Source organism: Pseudophryne corroboree, chromosome 6 (genome assembly GCF_028390025.1).
Source record: "Pseudophryne corroboree isolate aPseCor3 chromosome 6, aPseCor3.hap2, whole genome shotgun sequence".
Taxonomy (NCBI): Eukaryota; Metazoa; Chordata; class Amphibia; order Anura; family Myobatrachidae; genus Pseudophryne; species Pseudophryne corroboree.
The window spans coordinates 550096338-550110702 of NC_086449.1; the positions used below are offsets into that span (position 1 = coordinate 550096338).

At 46.5% G+C, this 14365-nt stretch overlaps 1 protein-coding gene across 8 annotated transcripts in view; it reads right to left on the bottom strand.

The window, feature by feature from the left end:
• Window positions 1-14365, bottom strand: part of METTL25 (methyltransferase like 25) — a 467640-nt gene that overhangs the window by 392633 nt on the left and 60642 nt on the right. For 7 of the 8 annotated variants that reach the window (XM_063927684.1, XM_063927682.1, XM_063927685.1 and 4 more), the window contains exon 3: window positions 9315-9359. The exons of the other annotated variant lie outside the window; for it this stretch is intronic. In XM_063927684.1, coding sequence (XP_063783754.1) covers window positions 9315-9359 — 45 coding nt within the window. The remainder of the gene's footprint in view (window positions 1-9314; window positions 9360-14365) is intronic. 8 annotated transcript variants of the gene reach the window in all.

A 14365-nucleotide genomic window follows, 5' to 3' on the forward strand; every position in this document is an offset into this window, starting at 1 on the left:
AGAACAAAGAATGTACAAAGATCTTTTCAACCCCCTAGACAACAACACAACACACGACATTGGGAGCAGGGTCCACAGAGGCGGAGTTTTGAGCCACATACAGGGGAAACAAAAAGATATCCCCCGAACAGAGACTGGCAGGCCTCTGGTAGTTCCCAGCTAACTCCCCCACAAGTAGTTGCTGCCAATGGGATTCAGGGAGGTCAGCATACCCAATAGGGGTGTGGCCACACCTGTAATCTGCAGCCAGTTAAATTGATTGCCAGTCTTGGAAGCGAACCAGAGATTGCAATCAATGTAGCTGGTAAAACTTTAAACTTTCTTGTAGACACAGGGGCGGCCAAGTCAGTGATAAATTCGACAGTGGGCATGAGAACCACTGGTAGGACAATTCCAGCCATGGGAGTAACAGGAGTAGTCCAGCACTACCCTGTTAGCAAACCAGCCGAGATTAGAATAGGGCCTTTGCATACCAAGCATTCCTTTTTGCTGGCTGCATCGGCACCAACTAATCTCCTGGGTAGAGACTTACTATGTAAAATGGGTTGCGTCATTTATTGTACTCCTGAAGGTGTATTCTTGGACATACCTGAGAATCACGCTCAGGAGGTACGAGACATGTTAGACTCCCCATCAAAATTAATGTCACATTCCATTATGACAAATAGGAACCCATCCCAAGTAGAAGAGATGACATCTCAGATACCAGAGTCACTTTGGACAAAAGATGGACAGGACACTGGATTAATGGCAAACGTAGCTCCAGTAGTTGTACAAGTAAAAGATGGTAGGATAGCTCCAAAAATCCCACAGTATCCTCTGAAGCCAGAGGTGGAGTTAGGAGTTTTCCCAGTAATAGAACGCTTGCTGCAACAGGGCATTCTGGTAAGAACGTCCAGCACAGCCAATAGTCCCATCTTCCCTGTTAAAAAGAGTGGGGGGAGGGGTTACAGGCTAGTGCAGGATCTAAGGGGGATTAACAAAATAGTTGAGAGTCAGTTCCCCGTAGTGCCTAATCCAGCTGTCATCCTAATGCAAATTCCTCCCACTGCCAAATTTTTCACTGTTATTGACCTCTGCTCCGCTTTCTTTTCGGTACCTCTGCACCCTGACAGCCAATATTTGTTTGCATTCACATACAGAGGAGTCCAATACACGTGGACTCGGCTACCCCAAGGTTTCATAGATAGTCCAAGTATATTTTCTCAGGCTTTGCATGATTGTTTACAGTCTTTCCAACCAGACAGTGGATCAGTATTGATACAGTATGTGGACGATTTATTACTGTGTTCAGATTCACTGGAAGCATCTCTGAAGGATACGAAACAGCTCCTGTTTCATCTTTCAGACACAGGTCACAAGGTTTCCAAAGACAAGTTACAATTATGCCAAACTAAGGTAAAATATTTGGGACACTGTCTAACACAAGGACTGAGACACCTGACCGCTGATAGAATCCAAGCCATTAGAGACATGACACTGCCACAAACCCAGCAACAGATCAGGACGTTTTTAGGAATGTGTGGGTATTGCCGTAATTGGATCCCAGGGTTTTCCATATTGGCGTTACCTTTGCAGGAAATGGTCTCTTCAAACAAACCTGATCGGATTTCGCATACAGACGAATCCGAAACAGCATTTGAGAGACTCAAACAGTGCCTAACGCAGGCACCAGCACTAGGTATGCCAGACTATGGGAAACCCTTTGAACTATACGGAACAGAAAGTGCTGGGTGCGCAGCAGGTGTACTAACCCAAAAACACGGTGACGCCAGCAGGCCAGTCGCATACTACAGCGCCCAGCTAGACACGGTAGCGCGATCCCTCCCCACATGCTTGCGTAGCGTTGCGGCGATAGCATTGCTAGTGACGAAAAGCGAAGATGTCGTGCTAGGCCACAACCTCACAATCCATACACCGCATGCGGTATCTGCCTTATTGAATTCTGCCCAAACCAGACACGTCTCATCAGCAAGGTTTACAAGATGGGAATTGGCATTAATGGCCCCAGTAAACATCACCATAAGGAGATGCAGTGCATTAAATCCTGCAACATTTCTCCCAGGTGTGCCTGGTCAGACACAAAGGGTGGAAGGTGATAGTGATGGGGAAGGAGGATTTAATGCAAAGGGAGATACACATGATTGTATGGAATATTTGACCCAAAATTTTACCGCAAGGCCTGACATCAGTGACAACTCACTGGAAGATGCAGAACTAACGTTCTACACGGACGGTAGTTGTCATAGACAGTCAGACTCGGGAGACTTGTGTACTGGATACGCAGTCGTAGATGACCAAGACACCATAGAAGCGGAACCGCTAGGCCCACCTCACTCAGCCCAGGTTGCTGAACTGGTCGCCCTAACCAGAGCATGTGAATTGGCTAAGGGTAAGTCAGCCAATATCTACACCGATTCTAGATACGCCTTCGGGGTAGTCCATGATTTCGGAGCCCTATGGCGGCTCAGAAATTTCATGACGGCAGCTGGTACACCGATAGCGCATGCAGCATATATAAAAAGGCTTCTAACAGCGATACAGGAACCCGACAGAGTGGCTGTTATCAAATGTAAAGCACATACATATAGCCAAGACCCAGTATCCCTTGGTAACAGCCGAGCAGACGAAGCCGCAAAGCTTGCAGCTGCTACCCCCATACAGACAGACACCACACAACTGATGGTATTTAATACCATCAACACACAAAAGTTGTGTGAGATGCAGAATTTGTGTTCCACACAGGAAAGAGCAGTCTGGAAGGCAAAGGGATATGGCCAGGAGTCCTCAGGGCTCTGGACGGATGGACATGGTAAACCAGTGGCCCCCAGGGCATACCTTCCATGTCTGGCTGAAGCAGCTCACGGGCTGACTCATCTAGGCAAGGAGGGGATGTGCAAATTGGTAAGAGCATACTGGTGCGCCCCAGGATTCTCCTCTCATGCGAGTAAGAGAGCAATGTCATGCCTTACCTGCCTGAGAAAGAATATTGGAAAAGCAATACCTACAGAACCATCCCATATCCCACCTGCCGGCGGCCCTTTCCAGGTAATACAAATCGACTTCATTCAATTACCCCCATGTCGAAATTTGAAATATGTACTTGTTTGTATAGATGTTTTCTCGAATTGGGTCGAAGCTTTCCCAGCAGCTACAAATACCGCTATGTTTACAGCTAAGAAAATTGTGCAGGAATTTGTATGTAGATATGGTATCCCTAGAATCATTGAAAGTGATAGGGGTACCCATTTTACAGGTGATGTCTTTCAAGGAATGTGTAAGTTGATGGGAATTGATAGCAAGCTGCACACTCCGTACCGTCCACAGGCGAGCGCGAAGGTCGAAAGAGTGAACAGCACTATTAAAAATAAATTGAGTAAAGTAATGGCAGAGACAGGATTGACGTGGCCAGAAGCTTTACCCATTGTTTTGTATAGCATCAGAACCACTCCCAGGTCCCCTCTTAATCTGTCTCCTTTTGAAATCTTGTTTGGTCGACAACCGCATGTCATGATAAACCCTCAGGATGATTTGAAATGTAACAATGAAGTAACTGTAAAGTACTTGATTAACATGAGTAAGTAGTTGAGGAATCAAAATGATAATCTGAAGTTGATGATTCCTGATTTACCAGATAGTAATTGTCATGACATTGAACCTGGGGATTATGTAATGATACGAAATTTTCTACGCTCAGGTTGTCTTATTGATAGATGGGAAGGACCATACCAGGTCTTATTGACTAGCACCACAGCATTGAAGGTGGCTGAGAGAGAGACTTGGGTCCATTCATCCCACTGCAAGAAGGTTGCTGATCCAGAGAAGTCCCGTGATAAGGAACAGACGGTAGAGGTTGTATCACTGGAGTGTCTGTTCCAGGAGGACTGAGGCGGCACCTGAGCCTTGAAGACCGAAAGCAGTTGTCGACTCCCTTCTCCCTTTTATTGTTTTTCTCCACTCCCCATCCCCTCTTCCTTGAAATTTCTTTTTTCCCCCTTCTCATTCTTCTCTATTTCCTCCTCAAAGATGGACTTGCCCCAAGAGACTGTGATCCGGATTTTGATGTTAACCATGATGTTGACCAGAGCAGTCTGTTCCGGCGAGAGTACCATAGAGGTCGAGAGAGGTTCTGGAATGGGTTCCGATTATGATGATGGAGGCGTAGTTTTCCAAGATCAACCAAACCAACAAGCAAAGGCGAGTATCAGAAAACGATCCGATAGAAGAAATTGTGATGGATTGTTAGCTGAAGAAAATTGTATCTGTAGGCTCTGTGATAATCTGGTTGAAGATGGATGCATAAAGAAATGCCAATCCAGTTTTAATATCCATATAGACCGGCATCCATTGAGTGACTATCACTCTTTAGTGGGTAATGTGTTAAACCAAACAGATTGTTGGGTATGCTCTCAAGTACCTCAGGGTCATAGCAAATCAGGGCTAGTACCATTTCCTTTAACGTTAGGGGAGGTACTTGAGCTAAGTGGTGGGAGACCGGTGGACCGGAGGTTTAATATCTCCAGCCCTCCTAGTTTGAAGCTCCACCAATACCATGTGGATAGGTCCCTCTTATGTTTCAACATCTCCAATCCCAGAAAACCGGGAAATTGGGAAGTGTCATGGAGCAACCTTACCATGACCTTTTCACACAGAGCAGATAGAATGCCTACAGATACAGAGCTGGTACGCCACATAGCCAGTAGAGGAAAATCTTTCCGGTATCGATATACCTTAGGAAATAGGATTACTAGAGTTGGAGAGGTATCACCAGGATACTGTGCACATATCGTACAAACTGATACGTGCATTAGGCAGATGGAAGAATTAGGGTCAGGAGATTTCACCTGGAAGGTTTGTAACATGGTCATGTCCTTCTCCGTCCCATATGTTCTCCCCGATGATGCATATTTCATATGCGGGAGAAAGGCGTACAAGTGGCTTGCCCCAAACTCTGAAGGATTGTGTTATATTGGAAAAGTATTGCCTGAAGTGATGACTGTTACACATGACAAAATGAAGGACATACACCGTGGTGCCCAAGCTCCTTATACTCACACTCATTACGAGCACCGAGTTAAAAGACAACTGTCAGAAAGGTTAGAGCATCCGGCCTCTGATCTTATCCATGAATCCACCGGGATTCAGGTCCTGGTCGCGTTAGATTTCACTCGCACCGCTCGGGGAGTGATGAATTATAGATACATTTCCGCACTCGCCAATTTGTTAGATAATATCACTGAAATGTATGATGACACGTTTAGATACACTGGAAGAGAACTTCAAGCTTATAAAACAGAACTAGTTCAGCATAGGATGGTTCTTAATTATCTTACAGCAGTAACAGGCGGATATTGTGTTACATTGGCAACACAGTACGGCATAAAGTGTTGCACTTATATCACGAATAGCACCGAGGATCCGGTAGAGGTCATAGACCAAAAGATGGACGATATTCTCCAATTGAAGTGGGAATTTCGTCGAAAACACAATCTCACCCTTGCTGCTGTAGGTAATGAGCTGACTGGTTGGGTGTCATGGTTGAACCCGCGAAATTGGTTCTCCGGTTTGGGGGACTGGGCTCAAGGAGTCATAATGGATGTTGGAAAGTTTCTACTATGTATCTTGGGTGTCGTTATATCGATTGGATTGATATTTAGATGCGGGCAGGCTTTAATGAGGTGCAAACAAAGTACAAGAGTGATGAGCTTGAGGAGTGAGGAAACCGTAATTAACCTGGATTTGATTTATGACCCAATAATAGAAACCCGAATGTGATGAAAATGCGATTATACGGTCCGTTTCTTTCACCTGTTTTTCTGCTTTTCTCCAAGATACAAAGACCCCCTTGGACGAGAAAGTTGACGAGACGCTATACAGACAACAGACAAGCACCAAAGATGAAGTTTTGACCACTTGAGAAATGGACACTTGATGAACTTTGCCATGGATCCCCAGTTTCCCTAGTACTTTTAAACTCACGCTAGCCCAACATTTTTTGTAAATCTGATGGCTCAGACAAAGCTATTTGCTCATGCCCAAGGAGCAATACAGCGCAAAGAAGACGACTCTCAACAGATACCGAACACAACTTCGACGACAGATGTACATTTCCCTGACATAGAATATCATTGCATTTTCCATAAGTGTTCTTTATCTTCATCTCTACAACCCTCAGGTAATGACACACATAGACGATAGGGAATACAGGCACAGATATCAGCAACCACATACCTCCCCCATTCATGTATCATCAACTAAAATGTGCTCCCCATTTTGTTCAAAATCCGAAAAGAGCTCGGTAAAGTTTGACAGCCCATCCACAGACCTGTACCACAGGATAAGAAGGAATTCAAATGTATACTTCGCAATACCTCGAAGCTTGATGTACAACACGTACGGCACGATGATACATGACCCCCCAAACATGGATTCATACACACATGCTTCTGCTATCACACTAGGTCATACCCTCTTCACACCTACTCCTCTCTCCTCCCTCACCCAACCATGGAAATGAATTAACCCCTGACATATATTTTTCTCCTTTTGAAATGTTTTAGAAGGTGGCAGTTATTATTGACTGCCAAAGGGTGGACTGTCAAAGTCAGAAAAATATCCCCATGCACGTTGCCATATTTGCACCGCACACTGGTCCGTGCTGCGCATGCGTACGCTCTCCCGTGAAGGCGCATACCCGCAATAGCGTGCACTCGCAGGCGCGGTATGCGTATTTACGGTAGAGTTTATGTAGTCGTAGCGTGCGACTCATTCGTTACATATTTTCACAATTAATGTAGTTTATAGATCATGGTCCCTTTGATAGTTTCTGAAAGTTTGGTTAATATAGAAGGTCCCTGAGCTAAGGAATCCCTCTTTGTATCGTACGAAGGGTCTAACAAGACTCATACAGCAGTGTTTGGTACCCATCGGAAGAGTATTTAATTAGCAATATTCCGGTGTTGGTTTAGAGCGTATTAATCGCTCGTGCGAATAGTTATGGACATAAGAAGTTTATGTCCATTTCTACTATTTACTCATACTCAGGTATGCGGCGGGAAACCTAGTTCCCCACCCACCTGAGCTGTTTGAAATCGTCACAGCCCACCTGTATGAATCAACCTATGACCTTTTGTTATGATGCAGGGCCGAATTCCGACGTCCAATGGACAATGGGATTGTAGGGACTGTAGGATTGCATTGTGTGTGGGGCATAAATAGGCAAGCCGACCACATCCAGCTCTCACTCTTCAACGGTTCTCATTGCTGAAAATCGGGTGCTGGATGTCCAGGCGCATGCGATCGTTTACCCTTGTGCGTAAGTTTCTCTCCGTAATCATTGTCTTTCTGTGAGCCAATTTCTCTCATCTCATCTCTCTCTCTCTCTCTCTCTTTCCCTTCTCTTTCTCTCGTATCTCCCCTAGACTAGTATTGTATTGTATTAGATAGTATTGTATTTTGGTTAGGAAGTCTTTGTTATATTGTAGTGTATCATTTGTACTGTTATCCCCTTTTTACAAGTATACTAGATATAATACAGTTAATAGGCTTTGGACCCTAAACCAGTATCTGTGTATTTCCTATAGTGTTAAGTGTTCACTTGAGCGTCGGTGACGCTCAAGCAGCTTTGTAGTTAGTCAGGTTACACAAGGTTGCACTTACACCCTGTATTCACATTAAGGTATTCCGTGTATTTCATTGGTATAAGGTTTAGACATAAAGGTATAGCGTTGTGAGCGTCTGCGCCGCTGGTGATCTCCTCGTGGTCTCGAGCGTCCGCTACGCCATAGCGAATCATTACTCTAGTCATAGCAAATAACGTGTCCTGTGATCGCTGGGCCGTGAGCGAACGTGACGCTTGAGCGTCTCGCCTACGGCTGAGCGATCGTTACGCAACTAGCGTACCATTACGGTACTTCTTAAGTAAACAGCGTACAGTGTTCTTAGCTTCATAAAGGGTTGTTTATACGACAAGGGAATTTAGCATTGTCACAACCAATTGATATTACCGGATTGTTTACCTGGATACACACTGCAATTATTTTGCCGATCCGCTCATATTGGACGAATCGGCCAGATAATTGTAGCTAGTATGCCCAGCATAAGGGATGTATATGCCTTCCAGTAAACAGGGTCAGTAGTTCTTTGACAAAGCCAAGAGGTACTGTAATACTGGAGATAAACCAAAGAGAAAAAAAAAATAACTGGAAAGGAAAAAGCCATTTATATTATTGTGAATTCGGGGTTAGATAAATCGTACACATAAACAAACATTCCCTTTCTCATCTCTATGACAAAGACTCTTTTGATCTGGCCACAAACGTTCTTGTTAAACCATATTAGGCTGTACAGTACAAGAGTCAAAATGACCACAAATGTTAAGTAGGAGAGATCGTAACTTTATAATTTTCAGTTATTTATGACTGAAAAAAAAAAAAAAGTTAAACCACAGAACACTGGCGGATTTAGGGGGAGAAGGGGGGGCAACGGGGGTGTTGCCCTCCCCCCTACAGCTCTATACCACGTGCTGCTGTATCTGTTCTACTCCTCTGTACCCATGTTCAGCCGTCGGTGGCTCCTGTACGCCGCCGCAGCAGCCAATCGGCTCAGTGCAGCCCGGACTGTATCTTTCTGGCGCAGCTCGTGTGGTGCAGGTGGCTCATCCCCAGGCCCCGCAGCCGGGGAGCGCGTATGCCAGTAACAAGTACAAAGTGCATGCAGCAGAAGCAGGAGTTATCGGCGGTAACGGCACTCTGACCTGCTCCTGGCCACACTCTCCTGTCGCTAACACACAGCCCATCCACTTCCTCACACCATCACTTCCTGCCTAGCGGCCAGCATGCTGGAGTCTGTGGTAGCAGATCTCCTGAACAGGTTCCTGGGGGATTGCGTGGAGAACCTGGACAGGTTCCAGTTGAAGCTGAGCATCTGGGGGGGTAAGAGACAGATGTGCCCATTATGCCATGCTCTTTCCTTCAGGCTTGTAGCAGTTGATAAAACAATGTTATGTCAATATAGGCCATTGGGCTCCAGCCAGATCCTCACTGCTTGCATTGTCATTACACTGTACTTTGATTTCTTTGGAAACTGTTTTTGCCATTAGATCGACACATCTCTTCTATTATTATTATTATTATTATTATTATTATTAAGACTTCCAATGGCCAGTTTATGCTTATTCTATAATTCTCTGACCCCGGTCTCTCTCTCGCTCTGGGACGAGAAGTGGGAGGAGTAATGAGTGCAGTGGGAGGAGTCAGGATTCATTCATAAACTGCCCCCCCCCCCCTCCCCAAAAGAAAAGTCTGGATCCGCACCTGCCACAGAAGCAAATAACCCCATCTGCTTGTTCCGAGTTTTATCTGGAAAGGTAGACAAAAAGAGAAAGCTTTAGAGAGATGGTGTTTGCCCTCCTGTGTTTCTAGCGAGAGCTGTATAAGGGCATGGTTTTCAATTCCTACAACCAATGGACAGTAGGCCTAATTCAGACCCGATCACCAATACTGTAACTAGACATTTTAGCGCAAGAAAAGGCCATGGCGACACCCCCCCCCCCCACACACCATATATAAAACAGGGCTAGTGCGCACCACAGGCGCACGCCAAAAATGTAGGGGAGTGGCTTTATGAGGAAGGGGTGTGGTCACAAAATAATACCAATTCATATTATGCTGCACAGTAGTCTCCATTATTCAAATAATGCCACACAGTGGTGCCACTTACACATAGTACACCAACCACTTACACACATTACAGACCCCTTTTAAACACTATGCCAGGTAGAACCTCTTTTACTCACTGTGCCAGGTAGAGCCCCCTTTTACTCACTGTGGCAGGTAGAGCCCCTTTTACACATTGTGCCAGGTAGAGCCGCTTTTTATACTCATTGCGCCATGTAGAGTCCCCATTTACACATTACGCAAGGTAGAGTCCCCTCCTGTTCCAGCCCACTTTAACCCCTGATCAGACCACACTCATGCCCTGACCCTGTGACAGAGAAGGGCAAGTATGAAGCTGTGTACACACTTTACGGCCGATACGTATATTTCAAGACCATCGGCAGCTGTGTCCCCCGGATATGTCTGTGAACGACTACGTTCACAGACATATCGCATCGGCCCTACAGCACAGCCAATACGAGACGTGGAGGAGAGCGAGAGATAAGATGTGAGGGAGAGCAAGAGACATGTGGGAGAGTGAGACATTGGGTAGAGTGAGACATGGATGAGTGGGTGAGATGTTGGGGGGGGGGGGGGGGAGAGCGAGATGGGGAAAGAGAAATGGGGGTTACACAGCGAGAGAGACGAGGCGCGGAGGAGAGCGAGAGACGAAAGTGAGTGAGCAAGAATGAGATGTGGGGAAGAGCAAGAGACATGTGGGAAAGTGAGACATGGGGAGTGGGTGAGATGTTGGGGGTAGAGAGTGAGGTGGGGAGAGAGACGAGGTGGGGGAGAAAGAGAGACTGAGAGGGGGAGCACCACAGGAAAAAAAACCTGCAATCTAAAATAACACCATATCAGTGTGTGATAGACCTGCAGCTTGGTGTTCTCACTGTCACAGCTTGCGTGGCCTGTGTGGTGGAGGTGTCATATATGGTGCGAGTAGGAGCCACCAGTGAAGCCGCTGTGCGGCTACAGGCCATGTACAGGGTGACAGCGGGGGCGGTGAAATCCAGGACTGCGGGCCGGACAGAGTGGCACCAGAGTGCGGGGTGTAGCTGCTGGGGAGCACAGGGTAGCGTCGGCAGCATGTGGAGTCCGGAGCCAGATGGACAGCGCACACACTGGCGCATAACTCTGTAACAGCAGACCAGGAGCAGGAGAGGGAACCAGCGGGTGAGGGGCACAGGGCTCAGATAGAGGTCGGGAAGATGCTTTAATACATTACAAGGCAGCAGGAACTTACAGATCACGGACGCGAATGGTTCCGCCCACAGGACGCCTGCGCTGTGTGAGATGCCCCCTTCGCACACACCTAGTTACGGCCCTGCCGATCACTGCTGTGCGTTTTCGCACAGAAGGCGATCGGGTCTGAACGGGATGGTGCGAACAAAGCAATCGCACGGGAGATCGCAAGGTGACTGACAGGAAGAGGCAGTTTGTGGGTGGCAACTGACCGTTTTTGAGGAGTGTCCGGAAAAACGCAGGAGGATCCAGGCGTTGGGAAGGAGGGTTTCTGACGTCAGCTCGGGCCCGGATCATCGAGGCGACTGAGTAAGTCCTTGGCTGTGCAGAGACTGCACAAACTTTTGTTTGTGCAGCTCTCTGCACATGCGATCGCACACCTGCATAGCGAATTCCTCCTCCCACTGTAGGCGGCAACTAACTGATCGCAGGGATGCAAAAAACGCACCCTAGCGATCAGGTCTGAATTAGGCCGATTATACAGAGCTGCTCTGTGAACACAGCAGTGCCCAACACATCAGTATCATGTAAAAGTAATCGAAGCACATAAACAAATAAGGAAGTTATTTTAGATTTTGTGAAAACTACAGGAGGGATAATAAACTAAAGCTGTAGGAACATTGAAAACCTTTTTAAAAGTGGCAGGCACAATGATGTACGTATGTACAGAGGGAGAGAGTGTAACATCATGAAACTGAAATAATGTTATTATGTTATTTTTTTATTTTAAACCACAATGCACAAGTACGCAATGGAAAGGTGTATTCTGTTAAGCACAGTGTAACACTCCCTCCTCTATATACATAACAAAATAGGATTTCATTGTTTATTGTAGTTGCACTTTCACAACTTAAGTAGAACCTGATTTCAAGAATTAATGAATGCAGAACCATGAAAGAGAGTAAGAGCATAGTAGAAGACATTTTCTACAGTGCATTAAGATCCAATAAAATGTTAAGTAAATTTTAATGTCCCATGTATTGTGGACTACAAAAAGAGGACTTTAATTACCAACCGGTAAATCCTTTTCTCTTAGTCTTTAGGGGATACTGGGGAAGATCCTTAGAACGATGGGTATAGATGGGTCCAAAGGAGCCGATGCACTTTAAACCAAACTTTAGTTAGTGTGTGCTGGCTCCTCCCCCTATGCCCCCTCCCACAAGCCAGTCAAGAAAAAAATGTGCCCGAAGGAGACGGAACATACTTTGAGAGGAGGAATAAACAAAGCAAACAATAGGTAAGAACCTTACCAAACATAACCCAAAAAGCAGAATGTGCAAACATGACCAACACACACCATACAGAACAGTCAACTGAACTTAGTATGAGGACAGCAAGCAGACCCAAACAAGTTTCATACAGAAACCAACAGTAATGCAGGGGGGGAAAAAAAAAAAAAAAAAATCTTTGCTAAGCACAGAGGTTGGCGCCCAGTAAGCCCTAACGCACGGATGGGGAACCTGCGGCCCTCCAGCTTTTGTTGAACTACAGATCCCAGCATGCCCTGCAACAGTTTTAGCATGGCCAAATAGCAAAACTGTTGCAGGGCATGCTGGTATGTGTAGTTCAACAACAGCTGGAGGGCCAAAGGTTCCCCACCCCTGCCCTAAGGACTATGGGAAAAGGATTTACCGGTAGGTAATTAAAATCCTCTTTTCTCTTACATCCTTAGGAGATACTGGGGAAGGTCCTTAGAAGGATGGGGACGTCCCAAAGCTCCCAGAACGGGCAGAATTGTGCGGAGACCCCTGCAGGACCGAACGTCCAAACTGAGCATCCTCCGATGCAAGGGTATCAAACCTACAGAATCTTACAAAAATTGTTTGATCCCGACCAAGTAGCGGCACGGCATTACTATAATGCCGAGACTCCCCAAGTAGCCACCCAAGAGGAGCCTACTGATCTTGTAGAGTGGGCCGTAACAGACTGAGGCCTATGCACTTGAGCCGAGGCGTAAGACAACTGAATAATAAGCTTAATCGAGTGAGAAAAAGATGGTTTTGAAGCAGGACATCTTGTCCGCATCATACAAGATGAACAGAGAGTCTGTTTTCCGGAAACGAGCAGTCCTCTTGACGTAAATTTTCAAAGCTCGGACAACATCCAACAACTTAGGAATAGACGAATCCTTTGACAGCACTGGAACCACGAAAGGTTCATTAATATGGAAGGCAGAGACCACCTTGGGTAGAAACGTCTGACGTGTGCGTAGCTCCGCTCTGTCCTTGTGAAACACCAGATAGGGAGTTTTGCATGACAAGGCCCCCAATTCCAAGACTCTCCTGGCCGACGCTAAGGCCAGCAGCACCACTGTCTTCCATGTCAAGAACATTTCCTCAACAGTCTCTGCAATGGCTCAAACCAGGAAGATTGCAGGAAATCCAGGACCACATTCAGATCCCACGGAGCCGTAGGTGGAACACACGGTGGTTGGATGTACAACACATCCTATAGAAAGGTCTGAACCTCCAGATGGACCGCGAGTTGTTTCTGAAAGAAGATCGACAAAGCCGAAATCTGCACCTTCAGAGAGCCCAACAGCAGGCCCATATCCACTCACGCATGCAGGAACCTTAAAAGATGTCCAAGTTTAAATTCAGCAGGAGACCAATTTCGTCCTTCACACAACGAAATGTATCTCTTTTCATATCCGATGATAAAGGCGTGAAGTAACCTCCTTCCTGGCCTGGATCATAGTAGGAATAACCACATCAGGAATTTCTTTCTGCACTAAGATGTCCCTTTCAACTTCCATGCCGTCAAATGTAGCCACCATAAGGCTGGATAGATGACGGGGACTTGTTAAAGAAGATCTTCTCGCAGCAGCCAAGGGTCCTCCTCCAAAAGGAACAGGAGATCCGCGTACCAGGCTCTGCGAGGCCAATCCAGAGCAATCAGGACTCCCTCCTGCTTCCGGCGTCTGAGAACTCTCGATAGCAACGGAAGCGGAGGAAAGGTACACAAACTGGTAATTCCAGTCCAACGATAAGGCATCCACCGCCACTGCTTGCGGATCCCGAGTCCTAGCACAATAGCGTGGAAGCTTTTTGTTGTGCCTGGACCCCACCGACGGATTATTTGCTGGAAGGCCTGTGGATGAAGACCCCACTCTCCTGGGTGAAGGTCATGTCTGCTGAGGAAGTCTGCTTCCCAGTTGTCCACTCCTGGAATGAAGATGGTGGATATGGCTCTTGCATGCTTTTTAGCCCAAAGAAGAATCCTGGTGACTTCTCTCATTGCCGCACTGCTTTTTGCTCCATCCTAGCGATTTATGTACGTGACAGCTGTTGCATTGTCCAATTGAACCCGTATGGCCTGGTTCCTTGGCAGATGCACACCCTGAATGAGTGTTGTAAATAGCTCGGAGCTCCAGGATGTTTATGGGAAGTCTAGATTCCTGACTGGACCAATAAAACTTTGCTCTCTGCGACACTGCCCACCAGCCCCCCGGAGGCTGGCATCCG